The sequence below is a fragment of the Theobroma cacao genome, chromosome 8 (genome assembly GCF_053813885.1).
Source record: "Theobroma cacao isolate CCN51 chromosome 8, ASM5381388v1, whole genome shotgun sequence".
In the NCBI taxonomy this organism is placed as follows: Eukaryota; Viridiplantae; Streptophyta; class Magnoliopsida; order Malvales; family Malvaceae; genus Theobroma; species Theobroma cacao.
Window position 1 is genome coordinate 2,442,267 of NC_142646.1, and position 22,455 is coordinate 2,464,721.

General features: G+C 36.0%; 2 protein-coding genes and 1 long non-coding RNA gene across 4 annotated transcripts; 2 read left to right on the forward strand and 1 right to left on the reverse strand.

The window, feature by feature from the left end:
* Nucleotides 1–626: 626 nt before the first annotated feature.
* LOC18591646 (F-box protein SKIP23-like) lies at nucleotides 627–2,292 on the reverse strand. Its single transcript, XM_007017878.3, has one exon. It carries the CDS (start codon nucleotides 2,060–2,062, stop codon nucleotides 875–877), a length of 1,188 nt encoding a protein of 395 aa, XP_007017940.3. The 5' UTR covers nucleotides 2,063–2,292; the 3' UTR covers nucleotides 627–874.
* A 2,185-nt stretch (nucleotides 2,293–4,477) lies between these two features.
* On the forward strand, nucleotides 4,478–8,778 carry AMY2 (alpha-amylase-like 2). Of its 2 annotated transcripts, XM_018125278.2 has the most exons (13): nucleotides 4,478–4,679; nucleotides 4,996–5,059; nucleotides 5,162–5,186; nucleotides 5,562–5,599; nucleotides 5,887–6,013; nucleotides 6,121–6,347; nucleotides 6,479–6,621; nucleotides 6,716–6,828; nucleotides 6,980–7,068; nucleotides 7,334–7,456; nucleotides 7,889–7,924; nucleotides 8,187–8,285; nucleotides 8,370–8,778. In XM_018125278.2, the coding sequence occupies exons 2-13, from the start codon at nucleotides 5,042–5,044 to the stop codon at nucleotides 8,562–8,564; spliced, it is 1,233 nt and encodes a 410-aa protein (XP_017980767.2). In that variant the 5' UTR covers nucleotides 4,478–4,679; nucleotides 4,996–5,041; the 3' UTR covers nucleotides 8,565–8,778. The 2 variants fall into 2 exon arrangements, with proteins under 2 accessions (XP_017980767.2, XP_017980766.2); XM_018125277.2 differs by lacking the exons at nucleotides 4,478–4,679; nucleotides 4,996–5,059 and having other exon boundaries at nucleotides 5,138–5,186.
* A 10,701-nt stretch (nucleotides 8,779–19,479) lies between these two features.
* On the forward strand, nucleotides 19,480–22,339 carry LOC108662993 (uncharacterized). Its single transcript, XR_001928909.2, has 2 exons — nucleotides 19,480–20,689; nucleotides 21,844–22,339. It is a non-coding gene; the product is annotated as an uncharacterized LOC108662993 (long non-coding RNA).
* Nucleotides 22,340–22,455: the final 116 nt, after the last annotated feature.

The window sequence follows — 22,455 nt, forward strand, 5'->3', positions numbered from 1 at the left end:
TTCTCATAAAGGCCTCTAATTGTAGGGATATTGAGAGTGTCTTTTAAAAACTAGCAAGAGCTAAGAGGTTGGAACTTGTGACTGCAGCATCCTCTATTCTAAATTGCCAATAGAAAACTGTCTGCACCTACAGCATTCCTCCTCTAGGCGTCTACCCATAACTAAGTTGCAGTTACAGTTTCAGGACCTGCCTACAGAATCTCAATTCAAACTGAGTAAACTTTTAAGGTCTGGCATTCCATGTCAGGCCTTAACAATTCATTTTCCACAACCAACCATCCACATATTAACTACTGTCAGACGCTATAGTCGAAACACAGACCACCAATTTTTTAATCATATTCGTTTCACATTTAGGTTTTTATATTCATCCTATCACCTATTACAATTTCTTTTTACAGCATCAAGAACCATTCACATCCTATCGAAAACCTTATTATTACAACCATTTCTACATTAATAAACATTATAGTTCTTGAATATTATCAAAGAAATCGATTTCAGATACATTACAATATCATTACAAACTATAAGTTCTCACCAGAGCAAGTGTTAGCTGAGATTTATACCTATACAAACATCTTAAACACAAAGATGAAGCTGCATATACAGACATAGAACATTCAACAGAAGACACCAACGATTTCAGATAAATTACAATATCATTACAAACTATAACGTCTCACCAGAGCAAGTGTTTGCTGAGATTTATACATATATAAACATCTCAAGCACAAAGATGAAGCAGCATATACAGAAGACACAATTTTCATACAACATCATATATACCAAAGATACCGATTATGTACATATTTTTACATGAAACTAGTAGCAAATCAAAGGAAGATACTTACATATACATTCATGCTCCATATTAGCATGGACTAGGTGTAACCCAAAGTGGTGTTGGCCAACCCAATCTGAAGAAAGAATTCCGTGGATAACAAGGCAATGGTTCAATGCTCCCATCCCATAAATTGTAAATACCAATATCATGTTCCCCAAAAGCACCACCATAGTTAGTTTCCGAGTAATCATCTGTATAATACACGCAATTCCCCATACAACCTGTAAAATAAGAAGCTGACAAAGATAATGAAGAATTTTCACCTACAAACACCATCTTATCGTTTAAACTATTCACTCTCTCCCAATACGGTCCATTCCAAATTAGCCTAGAAACCTCGAACCGCTTAGTCCTGAAGACCAAATGCGACGGATCAGGCTCGAAATCGAAATCAAGATCAAGGTGACGCGTAACGAGTAACAATTCATCTCCAGAATTAACCAAATATTGCATATCACCGCCTAACTGTCTCGGCGTTTCAATAAATGAAATTCTAGGCGAATCATTGCGAACATCACAGATTACAATTCCTCCGTGTTTATCAACAGCGAAACACAATCCCCTACAATATATAACATCCTCGGAATAGGGATGCCCACCTTCGATAAAGCGCCAAGATTTGTCGCCGTTTTTGCAGTAAGCTAACTCACCGGTTTGATTAAGAATCGCTATTGCCACGAAACGAGGGTCCTTGGAAGGATTGGCGGAGAGCACGATTTTTTTGATGAACCAGTCTCGCATTTGCCGCAAATTGCGGGTGTAACGGCCTCCGGAAGGGGAGCGGAGGGAATACTCCTTCCCGATGTCGGAGTAGTTAAAACTGTCGACGTTCGGGAAGGTGGAGAGAGGAGGGAGGTGGAGTTTGGCTCGGGAGAGAGGGTTCAAGAGGAGAATAGTAGGGGATTCGTCTAGGATGATGAGCCAGCCATGGGAAGAGCCGCAGTGGCGCTTGTTTGGGTTGGAAGATTCGGGGAGGGAGAGGAATAGGAGTCTCTTGGTAAAGAGATCGTAGAAGGCGCGGTGAGATTGATGAGATTGGGAAGGAGGGAGCATGAGCCAGGGGAGCTGAGGAGGGAGGTGGAAAGGGGTTTTAGGGATTGAGGATCGCCAGCTGCGGCACACGGCTCGGAAACGGATGTAATCGGCGTAGATTTTGAGGTTTTCCGAGATGGATTGTAGGAGTTCTGGCGGGAGTTGGGTCCAGCCAACGCCCATCTTACAGTATTTATCGAAGCGTGAAATTTTCTTGCGAATTGGGGGATTTTCTACCAGAAATTGTTTCTTTCTTCTTCCTTCTAATAAATCTGTTTCGCCGGAAACAAGATTTCTGCTTTGGATATTTGATCAGCGCATGAAGGCTGGCAGCCGAGAGATTCACGGAACTGACAAACATGAAGTACCTCAAAGCTCTTGCTTGACTGTCACGTGGCACCTTGTCTGGTCTGATTAAACGACCTCGTTCTTGGGCATATCTTGACATTTTATATGAGTTTCAAATATTTTTGATCTCCTAATCCTTTGGTGATAAAAAATAGACATTTTCATTTCGAATATTATTTTTAAAATATTTATATAAATAAAATATAAAAAAAATCAAAATTATTAGGTGATCAAGATAAATTTATTTGACTTAGCCTGTTTGACTTGGTTTTTTTCTAATTTAAAAACTATTATAAAATTCTTATGAAAAATAATAACTTTTAAAATTAAGTTAAAATTATTTGATAAATTTTTTTTATAATTTTTTTTGTAAGTTATAATTTTTATTAAAATTATCATAGAAGGTATTTTTTTATAGGGTAATATTGTAATTATTTTTAACAAATGAGGATATTTTTGAAATAAAAAAAAATTCTTGCATTTTTAAAAGAAGAGGAGAAAAAGCTCATTCTTTGAGTTTTTTTTAAGCTTTTTTTTTTAATTTTGTTCTTAAAAAGAAAATTATTTTTTTAAGAGTTTCTCAAAATATTATATTTAGTCTAACTTTTACTTTTAAGAGGTAGATAAGTTGAAAAAAAATTAGGCCAAACATGCACTTAAATTGTTAAATATGTTTTTTTTTTTTTTTGTAAAAGAACAAATGTCAAATGAAGATAATGATAATGGTGATATGGAAAAAGTATCTAATTTAGATTTTCAAAAAACGTCATTATTATTTATTGGATAATTTCTCTCATTTAAATTTTTTTAATTACTTGTACAAAAGTTAACCAAATTTATTCGAGGAAAAATATAATATAAATGTCTAAATTTTTAAATATATAAACTTTTAAACTATTAAAAAAATTCATATAAATTATTATTTTTTATTCCATTCAATGATAATTTTATATTTTTAGATTTTTTAAAATACTTTTTAATATTAATAATGATTTTCTCTTTGAGAAGTTACTATTAATAGATGATTAATTGTTGTTAATTAAAATGTCATTTTTTTTATTCGATATCACTTATATATCATAATAAATAACAATACGATATGATGAAAATGATGTGATATTTTTACTATTTATATCGAAGTCATATTAGCATTATATGGATATAAAAAAACAAATGTTGTGTTGATTAATGTTAGTTAATCAATTATTAATTATTCAAACTTATTTTGCTCAAAATAAAAATATAAGTGTTTGATTGAATGTAACAATAGGTATAATATATACAAAAATCATAAATTATTTTAAAAATTTAAATAAAATATTTATTCTTTTATTGTATTCAATAAAAATCTATATTTTTATTTCGAGGTAAATGAGTTTTTATGACTAACGATTAACTTACTCAATAATTAATGATTAACTTACTCAAAATATTATTTTTTATATTATATCAAGTGGTATTGACGTAATATGATGATGTGATATGATGACTATTTTCACTCCTTATGTTACTGTCACGTTAATATTATATGAGAATAAAACGATAAATAATATTTTAATTAATTATAATTAATTAATTATTAATCATAATTTATTTGACTTGAAATAAAAATATAAAAATTTGATTCAATGAAATAGAAGAATATAAATTTACTTGAATTATCTTAAATAATTCAAACATTTGTCGAGCATTATACTAATTTTTAAAATATTATGTCAAAATTATTTTATAAAATAACAAATATCAATGAGCTTGCCCCGCCTAGCTATGGACCCGACCCATGTAGCCTGCTGGAAGCCCCTTTTAAAGTAAACCAACCCAAGTTTGCTCCGAAGGTAATAAATTAAATAAGTAATCCATTAAAACCAAAATTAAACAAACTGAATCAAATTAATCGAAATTTTAATTAATTTATTCTATTAAAACCAATTAATAGTTTGGTTTAGTATTACGACACCGTCGCTTCGCTGACTCAACTTAACTCTTAAGCTTTCCCTCTAAAATTCATGGCTATTTGCGATCCTAACCGTTAACCGTTCTTTCTCCTTGGGTGTATTCCGAAAATCTCAGCCATCCAAAACATTTTCAAACTCGCTCGATTCCTTAACCCTCCTTCTCTAAGTCTCACATCACAATCGAAAACGATCCGACTCAGCGATTCAAGCTGCCGCTGTTTACCGTTGAAATATGAATAAATTCTCTCCCATTCCAAAAGCAGATTCCACCACCGCCTTTTCCTTTCTGCCAAATTCGGTATCGGTGGTCGTGGGAGGCGGATTTCAATATTCCCTCCTTTTCCCCTTTTTTATCTCATGGATGCAACTCCGTGATTCCAATTCGCGGGTCTTTGTCCAAGTTTTCCTTCTTTCTTCTTTTGTTCTTCTTCCCTTTATTAATAGGCCGAGAAAGCCAGAACCAATCCACGCTGCGATCGCAACCTCAGTTTTCCTTGGTATTGGTTGCTCGTTCATTTCGCTCTCTCTCTCTTTTTTTTTTTTTTTCAAAATATCGTTTCTTGATTCAATGTTGCCGCGTTAATTTGCATATTTGAAAGTTTGTTACTCGTCAACTGATTTGATTTGACTTTCGCGTGTAAGGAATTAGCTTTCTCGACGATCATTGCGAAACAAAAACTATTTTTCTAAACAGATTGCTTGGCTACTCTACTCTTTCGTTCTCCTTTGGCAATCAAACAGAGTCTTGCTCTTGCGTTTATGTTTTATAAGCAGGATCGAAGTTATAAACTTGTGGGTTGTTTGCGCATGCAGGGTATCTCTGTGCTCCATTTTCGACGATCCAGCGTCAAATTTGAGTATGGGTAACTACAACAACGTAATTCTCTTGCTCTTTTCCTTCTTTTTTATGATATTTTTTGCATTCTTTTGTGTATGCGTGTATACTATTTCTCTGATGTCACCTTTTGTTGAAATGCAGACTGTTGAAGAAAGCACTGATCCAGGTATGCTCATTCGTTTCCTTTCCGTATATGTTGTTTTCTCTCTTTGTTATTTTGTTGTTTACTCTTGGCCCTGAAATAATAATGGGGATTTTGGAGTTGCTGGATATGAACGTTTTTTTAATGGAACCTTAGAGCTGGTACTGTTTAGGTTTCTTTATTTCTTGTTCATTTATTTTGTACTTCAATTGTGCAAAAATTTTGTTTTTGAAATGGCATACTTCAGTATGACAATCTGTGAGAAAGTCCAAGAAAGAAAATCTAACAATAAGCTGAATATGTTCAATAATAATCCTTTTTTGATTTGTTAGAGTTAATGATCTGAGAAAAGTGCAAGAGAAAATTGCTTCTAAAGTATACTTTTGGATTTAATTTCAGGTGCTGTGTTGCGCAATGGAAGGGAAATCCTTTTGCAGGTAAATTAGACAATGTTGATCATTCTCTTTTACAGGAACTTGGAGACTTTGTTGAGTTGATAAATGCTTTATGGTTTTGTATGTGTTGATTTATAAATTTATAATATATAAGATATACTCTATACCACTGGACTGATCTCTTTACTCATTCAAAAGTGGTTGTCTCTGTTTTGAAATAACCATGTTAATATAAAGTATATGGGAATAGTTGCATTAAATTCTTCACAACAAACGTTTGACTGCTGAAGCTGAGGAAGAACTTTAAAATTGCATAATTTGTTCAACAGGGTTTTAACTGGGAGTCTCACAAATATGACTGGTGGAGAAACTTAGAAAAGAAAGTTCCTGACATCGCAAAATCTGGGTTTACATCTGTATGGTTGCCACCAGCAAGTAACTCTTTTTCACCAGAAGGTCAGACAGCAAAATTTTTTTAAACAGAAGCTAGTTTCTTATCGATTCTACACATGCTTGACCAGGATTTATATTTATGTATCTGTTTTCCTCATGTTTTATTGCAGGGTACCTTCCCCAAAACCTTTATTCACTCAATTCTTCATATGGCTCTCAGCAGCTGTTGAAAGCTTTACTCCAAAAACTGAAGCAGTGCAAAGTTAGAGCAATGGCTGACATAGTAATCAATCATCGTATTGGGACTACTCAAGGTCATGGAGGACTGTATAACCGTTATGATGGAATTCCACTAGCATGGGATGAGCATGCTGTCACATCTTGTACTGGTGGATTGGTATAATAGTCAATATATTGGCACCCCTCTATGATGCTTTATGTTAGTTGGCAATAAATGATAATTCTTGATGTAATTGTGGATATATACTGTAATGTAAGATATCTTCTGACCTCAAATTTATGTCTCAGGGTAATCGAAGCACTGGAGACAACTTCCATGGGGTTCCAAATATTGATCACAGCCAACATTTTGTTCGCAAGGACATCATAGGATGGCTGCAGTGGCTACGCAGTGTGGGCTTTCAAGATTTTCGCTTTGATTTTGCAAGGGGGTAATGACTATACCGTACTCATAGGTTACTGTTGTCTCGAAATGATCTGCTTTCTATCATGGAATTTATATTGCTATATAATGTTTTGCTTCAGTTACTTAGCAAAATATGTCAAAGAATACATTGAAGGAGCAAAGCCTCTTTTTTCTGTTGGGGAGTATTGGGATTCTTGCAACTACAATGGATATGGATTAGACTACAACCAAGGTAATGGGCTTGATCTGTTTTTCATATTTGAGATCATTCATAAAAAAATTCTTAATTCATTTTCATCAATAAAGCTATTGATATATTTATAGTTGACTGGTTAAATATGATTTTTGGAGGCATTTCATTATATTCACAATCACTACTGCAGATAGCCATAGACAAAGGATCATTAATTGGATTGATGCCACTGGACAGCTTTCAACTGCATTTGACTTCACAACCAAAGGGATTCTTCAGGTATGATCCAAAAAGTATACTACTGTTTACAAAGAGAACAGGACTGGCGTTTTCATCTAATCTGACACCATATTCTGCTGATAATGATAATGCCAATGTCTTCAAAAAAAAAAAAAAAATTCTCTTTCGTCTTTATTTAGATACTTGCTTCACTGTCTTCCCCCTGATTAAGACCTGCCGCTATGTAAGGTTACTTCAATTCCAGATGAAATCAGATTTTTGTCTTTCAATTTTTTTTGTTATTTACTTAGTTGTAACTTTGCAGGAAGCTGTGAAGGGGCAGTTTTGGCGCCTGCGTGACCCTCAAGGGAAGCCACCGGGTGTTATGGGGTGGTGGCCCTCAAGGGCTGTCACATTTATCGATAACCATGATACAGGCTCAACTCAGGTACTAGAAGTTTCTTGATATATTTCATTTGCAACTTAAATGGTTCTGAGAGTAACATGGGAGCACATAATTTTTGCTTATGACATGCAGCTTAAGAATACTGACACTCTTTGAGTTGGCTGGGCTGTATTGTGGTCTATTTTCACTTACATGAAATGATGTCCTTACAATTTAAAATCATCGAAGTAAAAAAAAAACATGTATATACTCCTTATATGCTTTTGCTTAAGTAGATTGGCAATTCTGAGAAACCGTAAGTATTAAAGAGTAGAAATGCCCATCTGGTGAACAATTAATTACCCTGCGCTTAAAGTAGAAAGGGTTCAGATTTGCTCCTAGGAGTGGTAGGGATTCATTCTGCTGAACATTTGCAGTAAGAAGTATCGGTCAATCTGGAATCTACTCACCCTACCAGTTGTTTTATTCTTGCAGGCTCACTGGCCTTTCCCCTCAAATCATATTATGGAGGTATGAGATGCTGTTTCTTGCATACACCCAACAGCCCAAGATGACTAGCATCGCAATTTCCTGTGGATTTTGTTTTCTGTTACAACGCAAGTTATAAGACTTAGGACACCTTTTTTTTAATTAACCTTTTTCAATGTGTTATAAAGTGTTGATTTTATCATCAAAGTAATGTTTTAAGTCTCATTCTTCATTCACAAAGCTGTTTGTGATTATTGATCTGGGTATTTGTTTTATTCAGTTATGGCTTCATGTTTTTCTACAGGGTTACGCATACATACTCACACATCCAGGAATACCCACAGTTTTTTATGATCACTTTTATGATTGGGGTGATTCCATCCACGAACAAATTGTCAAATTGGTATGCGTCACAGCCATTTCCATGCATTAGTTTGGTTTTCCAAGCAAATATTTTCCGTTGAATGCTTCTAAATTTTGTATGCAGATGGATGTTCGAAGGCGTCAAGGTATTCACAGCCGGTCATCTGTCAGAATACTGGAGGCCCAGAACAACCTCTATTCCGCAATTATTGGAGAAAACGTATCCATGAAGATTGGGGATGGCTCATGGTGCCCAACTGGCAGAGAGTGGACACTAGCAACCTGCGGACAAAGATATGCAGTATGGCAGAAGCAATGATTCCTGTACACCTCCTTTCTATTCATTTGTACTCCCCTTTTACTGGGGAATGGGTGCACAACCACTGGCATGATGGCTAGTATTTATATCTCATAAATAAAGCATCCCATCTCCAAATTTGCATTGGAAACCATTGGTGATGCTTTGTATGTCTTGAGATCAACTGCATTTACTATCAATAATATTAATAGATAGCATCTTTGGTCTGGTCTAACATTTTGTCATCAATGCTATTTAAAACTTGAAAACCTTTTTTTCTTTGTACCCTTTTGTTCTTCCTTTTGGTCTTTTGATCGGCTTAAAGAACCTAATTATAAGAGTAATTGCCAGACTAGTGGCAGGAAGGAGCTTGCTTGTACAAAATTCAACCGGTTGAAAGCAACAGACATTGATTATTAACAAGCAAGGAGAAAACAAAACGCAGACAAAATAGAAAATGCTAGGGAGTAATGATTATGCAGCAAAATCTCTATCAAGGTGACTGGGAACTGCTTTTATCTTTTTGAATGAGGGCTGACTACAAGTTAACCTGAAACACGTAAAGGAGCTGCAGACAAGTTTTCAACGACATTACAGTAACAAAGAATTGGTAACAGAACGAGACATGCAAGTAATCATAAATTCTTGTAAAAGAGAGGTTAGGTCCCATGGAATGCCAGAAAGTGAGATTGTATTATGTCTGACAAATTTGATGCACCAAGTTTGACATATCAAAGTTAAAAAGAAGCTGAATGGATTAGATAAAGCTTAGTTCGATGCTTTTTACTGATAATCTGATTTCAAGTTTTTGATTTTCCATCAAGTGGATTAAGACTCGAGATGGCATAGATGATGGGGAAAATCCAGACTTTGGGCTGATGTGTGCATCCTTGTGGATGGGCTCCAAGCCTTCAACAACATGTAGGGAAGCCTAGATTGAAAATAATGGAGAAATCTTATATGACAAGTATCAGCACAGTTTGACAGATTGTTTCGAGTCTTTTGACCAACCTACCAGGGAAGGAACAGGCAACTTAGTTATGTAGGCAGTGTGAGTGTGAGATAAGGGAGAGAGAGAGTCACATGGCAGTAGAGCTGGAAAGAGGCTCACTTCTATCACAATCATAACCATCGTCATCGGCATCATCATTTCATGTTTTGAAACTAAATAAAAACTCCTTCCCCACCACCTCACTGCCCTCTCGAACACGACCAAACAACATGACATATTTTATGGGGGTTGCCTAACACCCAAAACAGCAAATCACTGCCCTCCCTTTCACTCTCTCGCACGTGACATGCACTGCGTCAAAATCTGTCATTCATTGAAAAATTAGAAAAAAAGAAAGAAGAGAGAGAAACCCTGTTTTCTATTTTCAATCACCCCTCTCTTTTTCCTATTCCAATCTCAATCATCACCTTCTTTTGCTTTATCCAACGTTTCCTTTCAAAACTCACCCTGCGCTTTTGTGGATAAACCTTCTACACTTCTACTATATGTCAGAAAGCAGCATGTCTCCGTGAGATTATCATATGTAGAAATTCATCAGGATTCACTGATTCTGGACTAACTTTGCCTATACATGTATGTACTGTAAAGATTCTCGTGACTTACCATTATAAAGCAAAATGAAAAAAGTACAACAACAGCAGGCCAATGATTTTAAGTTCATAACAATCAGTCAATTACCCAAAAACTTACAAAAGAAAGTCCCAACATGAAAATGTTACTCTTTTCGCTGCAGTAGTATTACATGTGTAAGTCCCTGGTAGGAATCAGCATGAACTCCTAAAGGAAAACTAATTAGTATAGCAGAAAGTAAAAATAAAAACTTAATGGGTGATGGTGCATCAGAGAGTATCATAATTGCATGAGAATTGAGAGGTGGTCCGCATGCATCAAAAGTGAAAGGGGGAGCTTAGCTTTGCTAGAGCCATAATCATGGATGCATGGCTACAACTCGAACGGTCATGGAATTGTTAGCAATTAAATATCCTTTCCTGATCCTTTGTGGGTTGACATTTCCACTCGCTTTTTCAAACCTTAGGATTACTACAGCTTGCAACCAATTACCAGAGGCAGTTTTATTAGTTAATTTCTTTCTTTCTTTCTCTTACCGTGGGACAGTTTTATTAGTTCAAATTAGAACGGTTCTGCCATTCGTTTTCCCAACATTTTACTCATTATCATGACTTTGAGGCCAAATATCTTCCTCAAAAGATAAAAGATGCTTTTATTTTTGCTTCAATACGTGAATAACCCATAAAAATCAAGATTTCGTTTAAAAAGGGTATGGATGGTTTCGCAGGCAAAATTTTTCAAAAGGAAAAAGAGGAAAGACCAAAGTCCAAAGAAATTTTGGCAGTGATTCTGATAGCCTGAGCAGCACCACCAGGTATGGTTGGAATGCTTTTTTTTTTTTTTTGGTAGTTAAAGTAGACGGCATGAAATTATATTCACAGAAACTTTTTAAAGCTTACGTGAGACTGTGAGAGCGGATCCACTTGAAGCCCAACAATGGCTTCACAATCATGAAAAAGGGTGGATTTCCATGCATCGAGCTGTGGGATTTAACTAAAGTCTACCCCCCCCCCCCCCCCCCCCCCCCCCACCTGTAGCCGATGCTCTCGCTGCCCTGCCTCCTCATTCCTTTAATTATAAAAAACTTAAACAGCTGGTCAACCAAATCACCATTTCAACTAGTAGGTCCTCTTCGTTGAAACCTAGCTTATAGACAAAAGTTTATGCTACTCAAATTTGATCTTCAGACAGCAGCCAGATATGGAAATGCTAAGAAATAATTAGATGCTTTGATGCCCCCTTTTCTTTATATTTCTCTTTAAGTACCTTTGGTCACCCACTGATTTGCAGAACAGTAACCATTGTCCCCACAATCGCACCACAGCATAAATTAAAGCTTTTCCGAAAAGGAAAACAAAAGTGTATAGGAAGATAAAAGTTGACACTTGAAATTGCACAGAGCGCAGGGAACAAAGGGCACGAAGCTTTTTTTTTTTTAGCAAAGCTTGGATTCAGGTCTTAAACTAAAGTAGGGGAAAGTTATTTTTCTGCTTCTAACGTCAAAATTTTGTGATGTGATAGCCAGTTTTCTCAGTGCCTTTTGCATATGGTTTTGCACATTGGGGTTTGAGTGACAGGTTCTATGCATCATCCTACCTTATGGGACATTAAAGAACCTATAACTTAGCCCTGATATGAGTGCTAACTTGAATTTGTTTTTTAAAAGAGGAAATGGGTCAAGAATTCCAATCTTTTCCCTTCAAAAGTCAAGTATTTCCTCACAACTTTTTGATGGGACAAGGTTCCGATTTCATCCGCATAGAAACCATGCTGTTCATTGCTTCTTATCCAATTAGAATCTGGAGGATTTACTATGTAGCATATTACACCAGTTTGAGAGCAGTTTCCTTGTGTTCTTTAGATCAACCGAGCATGACAATGCATTTCGTCAAGCCAATCCACCCTTGTTACTCACCCGCTGCACATTTTCCTTAAGCACAGCCTCCAGGCACTCTAATTTAGATTTAATAATTCGTGTTAACGTATGATAAACGTGTCAGATACGATTAGACACGAAATATATTAAGACTAAATATAAACACGATACGTTTAATATTTATATTTTAAATTTAAAACACGTACACGTACACGTACATGTTTAATACATATGTAACACGACACGACACGATTAACACAATTTATTAAACGTGTCAATATACGACACGACACGGTATGATTAATAATACGTTTAACACGATTAACATGATTAAATAAAAATATTTACAATTAAATATAATTTTATTATTTAAATTTAAAATATATAATTATAATAAAATAAAAATAATAATAACATCAAATAATTACCAAAAGTTAAAAATTAAGATTGAGCATGTATAATTACATTATATTTTTTATAAAATTAAAAAAAATTATTTAAAATTATTTATATAAGGTTAAAATAGCTTTTAATTATTAATTTTTAATAGGTTAATAAATGTGTCACGTATACATCTTTAAACACGATAATACGATTAAACACGATTAAGTAAACGTGTTTAAATGTGTTTGTCGTGTCAGACACGTTACGACATGAAAATTTTCGTGTCTTAACGTGTCAGACACTATTAGATACAAAACACGTTAAGACTAAACTCAAAACTTGTTTAACCCGTATCTTCTAGTGTCATGTTCAAAATTACCAGATCTAATCTAGTCTGTTAACAAATTGAGAAAGGAAAGGATAAAGAAAAAACTTAGGATGAAATATTAGCAAAACATAAGCTGAATTGAGATATATTCATTAGAACATCTTAACCGTTTAAAGCTGAAGTACAAGAGAGAGAAACTATAACTGAACAAGAAATTCAAACTGACAACTAATGCCACTAACAACATGTAAAGAAAGAAAACTAACAATAACTGTCTGCAAATTTAAAATCCTAAATAAGTATTCCTAGTATGCTAGTTAATTCTAACACACCTATTTGAGATTTAATTTGGTGACACCTAAATTCGATCTCATACATATAAACTGATCATTTGACAAACTCTTAGTCATGATATCAGCATATTGCTCATTTGAACAACAATAGCAAACTTCAAAAGCCAAGTTCTTCACGACTTCTTGGATTGAGTGATATTTCACTTTAATGTGCTTGGTGCGAGCATGCTGAATAGGATTTTTGGCTAATGCAATAGCCGATTGATTGTCAATCCAAAGAATAGTAGGATTCAGTTGTGGCTTTCCCAAATCAAGCAACATCTTCATTAACCATATAGCTTGGTTGGTAACTGATGATGCTGAGATATACTCAGCTTCTGCAGATGACAATGCCACCACTTCCTGTTTCTTAGAATGCCATGAAAAGACTCCACTTCCAAATGAGAATACAAAACCAGAGGTGCTCTTTGAGTCATTAATATTACCTGCCCAGTCACTATCAGCATATCCTCTTAGTTCACAGCTTGAAGTTTTGGAAAACTTGATTCCATAATAAATGTTTCCCTTGATGTACCTTAATATCCTTTTTGCTGCAGAGAGATGATTCATGGTTGGTGATTGCATGAATCTAGACATTAAGCTAGCACTAAACATTATTTCAGGTTTGGAAACTGTTAAATAGAGTAAGCTACCAATAATACTTCTGTAGTATGTAGCATCTGCAGCACTCGAGCCATCTTCTTTTGTTAATTGCAGATTTATAGCTAATGGAGTGGATGCAGGCTTGCATTCACTCATTCTGAAGTTCTTTAGTAGATTGAAAGCATACTTCCTTTGATAGATAAATAACCATTCATCATATTAAAAAATTTCCATTCTAAGAAAATAGGTCATCAACCCCAAATTTGTCATCTCAAATTCTTGCATGATTTATTGTTTGAATCTAACCATAAGTGAGCTATTTGGACTTGTAAAAAGTATGTCATCCACATAAATAAAAACTACAATTTGCTGCTGGCAACCACAATCTCTTATGTACAATGTTGGTTCATTCTCACAGCGGATGAAACCCTTTTTTCACAAGTTGGAATCAATTCGCCCATACCAAGCATAAGGAGCTTGCTTCAAGCCATAGAGTGCTTTGTTTAACTTACAAACCATGTCTTGTTTTCTAGGTTCTGTGAAGCCTTGTGGTTGCTTAATATAAACATCGTCTTCAAGTATGCCATTTAAAAAAGCTGATTTAACATCCAAGTGCCATATCTGTCACCTTTCTTTAGTTGCAAGTGCAACTAATAATCTGACAGTGTCATGTCTTGCAACAGGGGCAAAGGTATCAGTATAATCAATACCATACTCCTGAGCAAAACCCTTAACTACTAATTGAGCCTTCAGCTTATTGACAGTGCCATCAGGATTTACTTTGGTCCTAAAGACCCACTCGACCCCAATTACTTTGTGATTGGTTGGTCTTTGAACAAGTTGCCATGTGTTATTCTTTTATATCATCTCGAGCTCAATTTGCATTACCTTTCTCCAATTATCAGATTTGAAGGCTTCATTAAATGATGAAGGTTCAATCATGGCCACATGACACCTTTGATATATTTCTTGAAGGCTTTTAATTCCTCTAATAGGCAAGTGATCAACATCTTCTTCATTTATTAATTCAACTGGAGCAGTTTCACTATCATCAACAATTCTCAAGTCATCTAACAACTCAATTTCTTTAGAGATCCAATTCCATCTTTTGTTTTCTACAAAATCCACATCTCTGCAAGTAAAAACTTTTCTTGTCATTACATCAAAGAGTCGATAACCCTTACTTGATTCATTGAGTCCGAGATGGATAGCAACTTTAGATTTTTCATCAAGCTTTAATCTCTTACATTCTGGAATATGTGCAAAAGCTATACATCCAAATACCTTGCAGCTACTCACTAATGGTTTAACACCATACCATGACTCATGTGGAGTCTCATTTGCAAGAGCTTTGGTGTAAATGATATTTAGCAAATCATTGGCAGTGTTAACTGCCTCATCCCATAAAATTTTTGATAGTTTTTTTTCAAAAACTAAACATCTAGCCATCTCAAGCAAAGTCCTATTCTTTCTTTCAGCTACTCCATTTTGTTGTGTATTGTAGGGAATTGTGAGCTGGTGTTTTATGCCACACTTAACCAACTATCTTTCAAACTCATCTGAGACATATTCACCTTCATTATCTGTTCTAAGTGTCTTAATTGATTTTTTAGCTTGATTTTCAACAAACACTTTGAACTTAACAAAGCAATTGAACATCTCAGACTTTTGCTTAAGAAAATAAACTCAATTGAATTTAGATTTATCATCAATGAAGGTGAGATAGTACTTACTGCCATTGAATGATTGCTTAGAGAAGGGACTTCTTACATCCGAGTGCACTAACTTCAACTTGTCAGCAGCTCTCCACGTGCTCTGTTTTGGAAAAGCTTTTCTACTTTGTTTCCCATACTTACATGTATCACACAATTGTCCTATCTTGATCCTGCTAGGAAGACCTTCAACCAGATTTGATGATGCCATGCGCTCTAAGAAATCATGGTTCACATGACCAAGCCTTTTATGCCATAATTCAGTCTGATCAGTTAAGCATTGGTAAGCTTGATGATGTGTTTCCTTCCAATCTAAAGGAAATCACTTGTTCTTCATGCCAACAGAGAACAATTTCTTACCATTAGGATCAAATACAGTGCATAAATTGTCCACAAATACAAGTGAATAATGCTCTTTAAGTAACTACCCAACACTAAGCAAGTTGTAGCTCACTTTTGGTGAATAAAAAACATTAGAAATTTTGTTCATACCTTTAGCAGTTTCCACTTCAACTGTGCCTCTTCCACAAATCTTAAAAAATTATCCATTTCCAATTTCAACTTGAGATTTGAAGTTTCGATCCAGGTTAGCAAAATGTTGTCATTGCCAGTGATGTGATTCGAATATGCACTATCAATGAACCATATCTCATTATTCTCTTGAAACTTTAAATATCTTGGCCATGAATAAAACTTCTTCTGTCTCTTCTTTGTGTTCAACCACTGCTGCATTTTCATCTTAGTGGTTTGCTTTGGTCTTGCAGACCTTCTCAACATGGCCAAGCTGATTGCAGGTCCTACATCTCACATTCGTCCTGAACCAGCAATATTTGTCAAGATGATTTTGTTTTTTGCAGTGTTGGCATAGAGGGTATTTTCCATTTGGTTTTCTTTTCTCCATTTCTTTATTCTTGGTGCCACTATTAACACCTCCTTTGTGCTTTATCAGCAAGACACTTTCACTCTTATCATCACTTCTCATGACTTTTCTATGTTCTTGAGCTTGGAGAGCTTTGACAAGCTCTGTCATGGTGAGAGTTGAGAGATTTTTGGAGTCTTCCAATGATGAGATCTTGGACTCAAATTTTTCAGGCAGACTTACTAATATTTTGTTGACTATTCTCATCTTATTCAACTCTTCACCGAGAAGCCTTAGCTGATTAACTATTTTCATAACCTTATCACTATAATCTTTTATCGATTCCTCCTCTTTCATCCTTAATACCTAAAACTCCCTCCATAAATTAAGTACCTGCATTTGCCGTGTATGGGCACTTCCCTGGTAATGCTCCTTAAACTTGTCCCATGCTTCCTTGGCTGTCTCAAAGGCCCTTATGTGAGTAAAAATGGAATTTAAAACTATGGAGTGTATGCAAGATAGTGCCTTGTATCTTTTAGCAACTTTCTCATTATGTTGCTTGATTTGTGCAACAGTAGGATTTCTCCTTAACTCCGGTGGCTCACTCCCGATTTCTACAACTTCCCACGAATCGAAAGCTCTTAAGTAGGCTTTCATTTTAACACTCCATATGGAAATGTTTTCACTTGTAAAAACAGGTGGTGAAGGTGAACTGAAACTGGAGGAAGCCATTGAATTTTTCTTATTGGTTTCGGGTTTTAGGGGTTCAAGCTTGGTTTTTCTTTGTTTTGAAGGTAAAAGAAAAAAGGAAATTTCACAGATCCCTTAAGATCCGTAGGGGCTTTGATACCATGTTAACAAATTGAGAAAGGAAAGGATAAAGAAAAAGCTTAGGATGAAATATCAACAAACAAAGGCTGAATTAAGATGTATTCATTAGAACATCTTAACCTTTTAAAGCTGAAGTATAAAAGAGAGAGACCATAATTGAATAAGAAATTCAAACTAAGAATTAATGCCACTAACAACATGTAAAGAAAGAAAATTAACAATAACTGTCTACAAATTTAAAATTCTAAATAGGTATTCCTAATATGCTAGTTAATTCTAACATAGCCCACTAGTGCGATCCACGGCGCCAAGCCATATGCTACCCGAGGTGTCATTCACACACTTGGTTACACCAATCCTTTGATGGATTCAGCCTCGTCCACTGCTCCCCCCACATCCTAGTAATCATGGTGGCACCACCAAAGCTATGACACTCAACATGCTTTGAAATGAAATCGACATGACAACATTTAATTGAGAATGCATTTGGTTACACAATCATTTAATGTCATTAATGTTTGCCTTAGTGACAATTACACAAACATATTAGTTTGGTCACGATATTTGCCATACGACAAAGTTGGGCATGTTCCATTTAATTACAGCTACCAACAAAGTTGGGTATACTGTGGTAATTAAATATTTGTTGACAGTAGTCAATGGCATTGCATCTGCCATTGAACCTCACACCAAACTGATCTGCTTGATATGAGCTCTACCCACCCTCTACCTCCCAAGTTATTACATTTTGTTAGTTGAGTTGGCAAAAATTAAAGAACAAATATAAATGAACTCTAAGCAGGTAAGTAAGGTTTGATGTATACAAATAACAGTTTAGTGTTACTTACACCAGAATGTTGAAATTGCTACTAGAAATGGTAGGAGTAGTACTAGATTAGCAAAATAACTAATCTTAAATTTTTCATTGTCCCAATGATTCAATCATGGCTCTGACAGTAGCTCAGTATGACAACTGGGTATGTACCCTTGAGTGGCTAATGGGACGTTGAGGGAACAAAGTCAATATCAGTCTGCAACTTCTCCGAGGGGATCTGACCTGATACCTTGTGTGATTTTCTTTTTGTATTTTGAAATTTTGAACTGTAATAAAATTAATTGGATATGGTTGGGGGTGGATTTAAAGCAATAAATGGTGGCTGTGTGTGTGTGTGTGCTGGTGTCATAAATTCGCTTATATACATGTAATAAGTATGTGTGGGAGTTTGTTCTCTGCTTTAAAAATATTAATGCTGGGAATAGCAGGAGCCGGTGAGTTTCCTTTGTTTAATGCTACTAGTAACAATAAAAGATTATACTAATCGGAGAAAAGGCAAACACAAACTTGCACATGAAAGAAAGAAAGAAAAATCCCACGGTCACAACACAAGGTTTGAGGAGCGGAGGTCGTGGGAGTGATGAGTGCGACGTATCAGTCGACAAAAGGGAAGATTTTTAGTGATATTATTTCTTTATCTGCCTAGGCCAAGAGGCATATGTGGTTTTCTGGGTTTTCTCTCTTTCTTTTTTGTTTATTTTCTAAGATGGAGTGGCTGTGTAGTTCAATCAATTGGAAAGCAGCTGCAGACGAGAAAAAAAGCAAGTCATATTATAATATGGTAGAAGATTGACCTATCCATGGTTTACCTTTTAATCTCATTTTTTAAACATGTTTGATAGCCTGAGAGGTCAAAAGGAATTTGGGTTTCAACTTTGAAGCTTCTTCTACAGGGAGCGGGGAGAGTACCTAGGATTCCACACTCAGTGCTGTAATTGTAGGACCATTGAATTGAAAAACTTGGAAGTTGGCTCCTTTCCATCACACGCCCTTTGGCCTTTGCTTTGCTGGATATATAAATTGCCTCTCATCAATGTTGTGAAAACATTGCAAGTCGTCAGATATTTTGGTTTACAAACCAAAATAAGACAGAAACAAGCAGAATGGTATATGAACACCAAGGGTCCATTCCAGGAAATTTGGTGAATGATGGTGCACTGGTGGTTGAGTTATTGGATTAGCTATAACGATTACTATCCAATCAAACATGCTCCAAGAGGAAACAAAGTCCATAAATACTTAATGAAGAAAGAGACTTGAGAGTTTCGGGTGATGATCAGTAGCTAGGCTTAAGCTAGCAAAAGAATTGAAAGTTACTGCTACTATTCAATTTCCCTCCTCCTTCAATTAAAACAAAAGCACTTATTGCTCACTCATTGGTTTTCTAGGTGTCATTTTCTCATAAATGCAAAGCAGATCGAGAGGGTGCAATTCACTTAGGACTCAATTTCCAATTGATGGTGGAAGATTTGCCAATACATTTAGAGCTGGCTATCTTTGTTAATCAGTAGTTTCTAAGATTTACTCAGTATCACTTTCATTTTTTTCTCATATCATTGCTATTAGAAATCTGTCTTGACTCTTGAATATGGTTCTCAGCAGCCATAAATTGTCGACGTTTGCAATCGTTCTTTCATACATCACCATTTTTTTTTCTTTTTTACTGAAGAGATGCCCGAAATTAGAATCGTTCTTTCATAGTTACTGTTCGGGTGCCACATGCCGTATTCATCAAATTTGTCTGTGGCTTATCCACATATCGCCAATAAGGTGAATACAACTATATATGGAGGTTTTAGTTGCCGTAACTTTTGAAGTATGCTTAAAACCGTTCTCTCTCCGTGCCTTCAATTAGTTCAATTCAATCTCCCATGGGTTAAAAAACTTGCCTGCTCAGCCCCTCCAGGGTCCAGATGGGTGGTGACAGATGGCCGGACCCCTAGCTGCCCTCTAAAAGATGAAACGGTTGGGATCATAAAGTTGTAGCCAAACCCATGTTTTCCCACAAACAAAGCTGCCATATTTGCTCTAGTTTTGTCATTATTTGGTCAGATAATGAGTCTAAGACCAAGAAGCCCCTTACTTAAGCCAAACCCTTTTTTCTTTCAGTTTCAGAGAGAGAGAGAGAGTTGGTGTAGTATCGGGGTGAGTTTCATCAGAAACGAGGGGTGGAAAGGGTGGGGGACTAGTAAAGGGTGAGATGAGGGAACGCAAGAAAAGACTGAAGGGAGAGGGGGTTTTTTCGCCAGAAACGAGGGAAGACAAGCATAACCATGATGATGAACCTTTGATCCTTCTAAATATGCCCTCCCTATAGGGGAATGAACCATCCAATCCAATCTGATTTTATTTATCTGTCTTTTTGAGTGTGAAACCGCCTCTTCTTCTCCTCTCTCTCTTTAATTAATTACACCCAGGCTTCCTCCTCTTCCCCTCTCTCTCTCCCTTATTAACTGTTCTTCCTTCATTGCATCTTTAATAGAAGAACCCATCTGCCCCTACTCCAATCTTCTGCTTCTCTACCGTCATTAAACACTCTTTCTCTCTCTCTCTCGCGCTCCGCGTGTACGTGTTTTGCGTGTCTTTCTACAAGGACCGTTTTGGTGCTTTCATGGGGGTTTAGCAAAGGGCTTCTTACAGAGTTTATTGGCATTCTGTCCACCTCCCATCACAGAAAATCCCTTTCCTTTCCCCTCTCTTTCATGGAGGTGGGCATACTGCCAACTGGGCTCTGTTGGCTTCTCTTTGTAAAACCCTTGTGATGCATTTCTTCCAGCTATTCTCTTCCTTCGAGAAGGATCCAGGTAAATAGCATGCATATTCTTATGATTATCTTCATTCAAACATTTCTTCATTTTCTCTCTTTGCTATGCTATTTTTCCAGTGATGAAAGAATGATCATGTTGTGGCAGCTTCTGACCCTTCTGGTTATCTACAAGCTAGCCTAGATAACCTGAACTTTACTATGTTATCTTGCAAAAGGATTTAAAAAATTAAGGAGAAGAAAAATTTTCTATCGGTTTGGTACTTTCATCATTCTTCTGCTGCTTGCAGGGTTTGATTGTCAGCAGTTTTGTACTGAGGTCTGAGGGGTTGAGCAACGTGATTCACTTACCTGGTCATGTTCTAGATCTCCTTTGAGACTTTGACTGCTAATTGAGAACCTAGCTTTTTATCTTATTTTCTCCACTTATTTATCTCGTTTGTAGCCATCAAAACAGTACTTGAACTAGAATGCTTTCGTCTCTTTCTTTCTTTTGCAGTGCTACCTTCTGTTCCATCTAGGGTTTTATCAGCCTCTTTGTTCTTGTATGCATCTGGGTCAGCACAGATCCTTGATTAAAACCATTTGTAAAAATAGGAGGATCTGTGAACTCCCTTTCAAAACAAGAGGGAGGAAATTGCATAATTCTAAAAAAAGAAAAACCCAATGACAGAAACAAGAAGATTTTGTCAGAGTTCATGAGACTCAAATGATGACTCCATTGAAAGGTTTTGAATTAAAACTTTTTTTTTTTGTTTCTTGAACCAACTTTGTCCGATACTGTATTGTATGTAATCATGTTGATTATCTTATTACAATCAAAGCAAAATATTTTTATGTTCATGGCCTCATGCATGATTGCCACCAATTTCACGATGTCAGTCATTTATTTACTACACTTACCATTTAATCTGTAGGGCAGCCCTAGTACTTAATGATACGTTTCTACACTCTCCCAAACCCCATTATACGTAGCCTTATGATTGAAAGACTGACAATACTATTATTTAAATTGTTATAAAGCAAAACCAAAAAAAAAAAAAATCCCTCAGGCCTTTCCTTCCAGTGGGTGTAGGTAAAACATCTAATCATGCAGTTCAACTGGAATTGCTTCACTTTTCATTTGTTTTCCTCACTCTCTCCTTCCATCTCTTAACTCTGATGAAATTATTGAGCTTCTTTTATTTATGATAGTTTCGTAAGGTCTATTCTCTTTAGCCGGCTTCCATGGGCATTCGGGGATCAGTCTGAACAGGGAGAATATTGGTCAAGGGGAGCCGTGCTGCGGGGCTGCACCATGGTGGCTCGGGCCCTGGCATATCATTGTCGATTTTTGAGGTTAATGGGGTGGTGCCGGTGGACCATCGGACCTACTACGTGCTGCTCGTGGTTGCTTTGAGTCAATGTTGTAAGAATTTTGGTCAAGGGTACGACTAAAATCAAAGATGGTTAATGATACTCATAATCAATGGGGACCATTGCTGGTGTTTTCCATTTTTATTTTTATTTTGTCACTCGTACCTTTTCTCCTGGTATAGTTTTGGGACTGATTCCCTGCAAAAAAAAATAAAAGTTGGCTTAGAGAGGTATTTTCTTCCCCAGGATAGTCTTCTTTTCCTTCATTTGGTTCTTTTATGGGCCCTGAACCGAGTGGCAATGATATCTTCACTCTCTGATGGAGTTAATAGCGTATGTCTCTTTCTCACAAAATAATAATAATAATAATAATAATAATAATAATAATAAATATAAAAAGAGGTGTTATGTTTAAAAGAATTCAGATCTATCTACAGAAATGATTACTAG

Coding starts and splice junctions, on each gene's coding strand:
- AMY2 (XM_018125277.2), top strand. CDS start 5,138: ATGTCACCTTTTGTTGAAATGCAGACTGTTGAAGAAAGCACTGATCCA. Junction 5,187..5,561: donor TGAAGAAAGCACTGATCCAG/GTATGCTCATTC, acceptor ATTTAATTTCAG/GTGCTGTGTTGCGCAATGGA. Junction 8,286..8,369: donor ACGAACAAATTGTCAAATTG/GTATGCGTCACA, acceptor TTTTGTATGCAG/ATGGATGTTCGAAGGCGTCA.
- LOC18591646 (XM_007017878.3), bottom strand. CDS start 2,062: ATGGGCGTTGGCTGGACCCAACTCCCGCCAGAACTCCTACAATCCATC.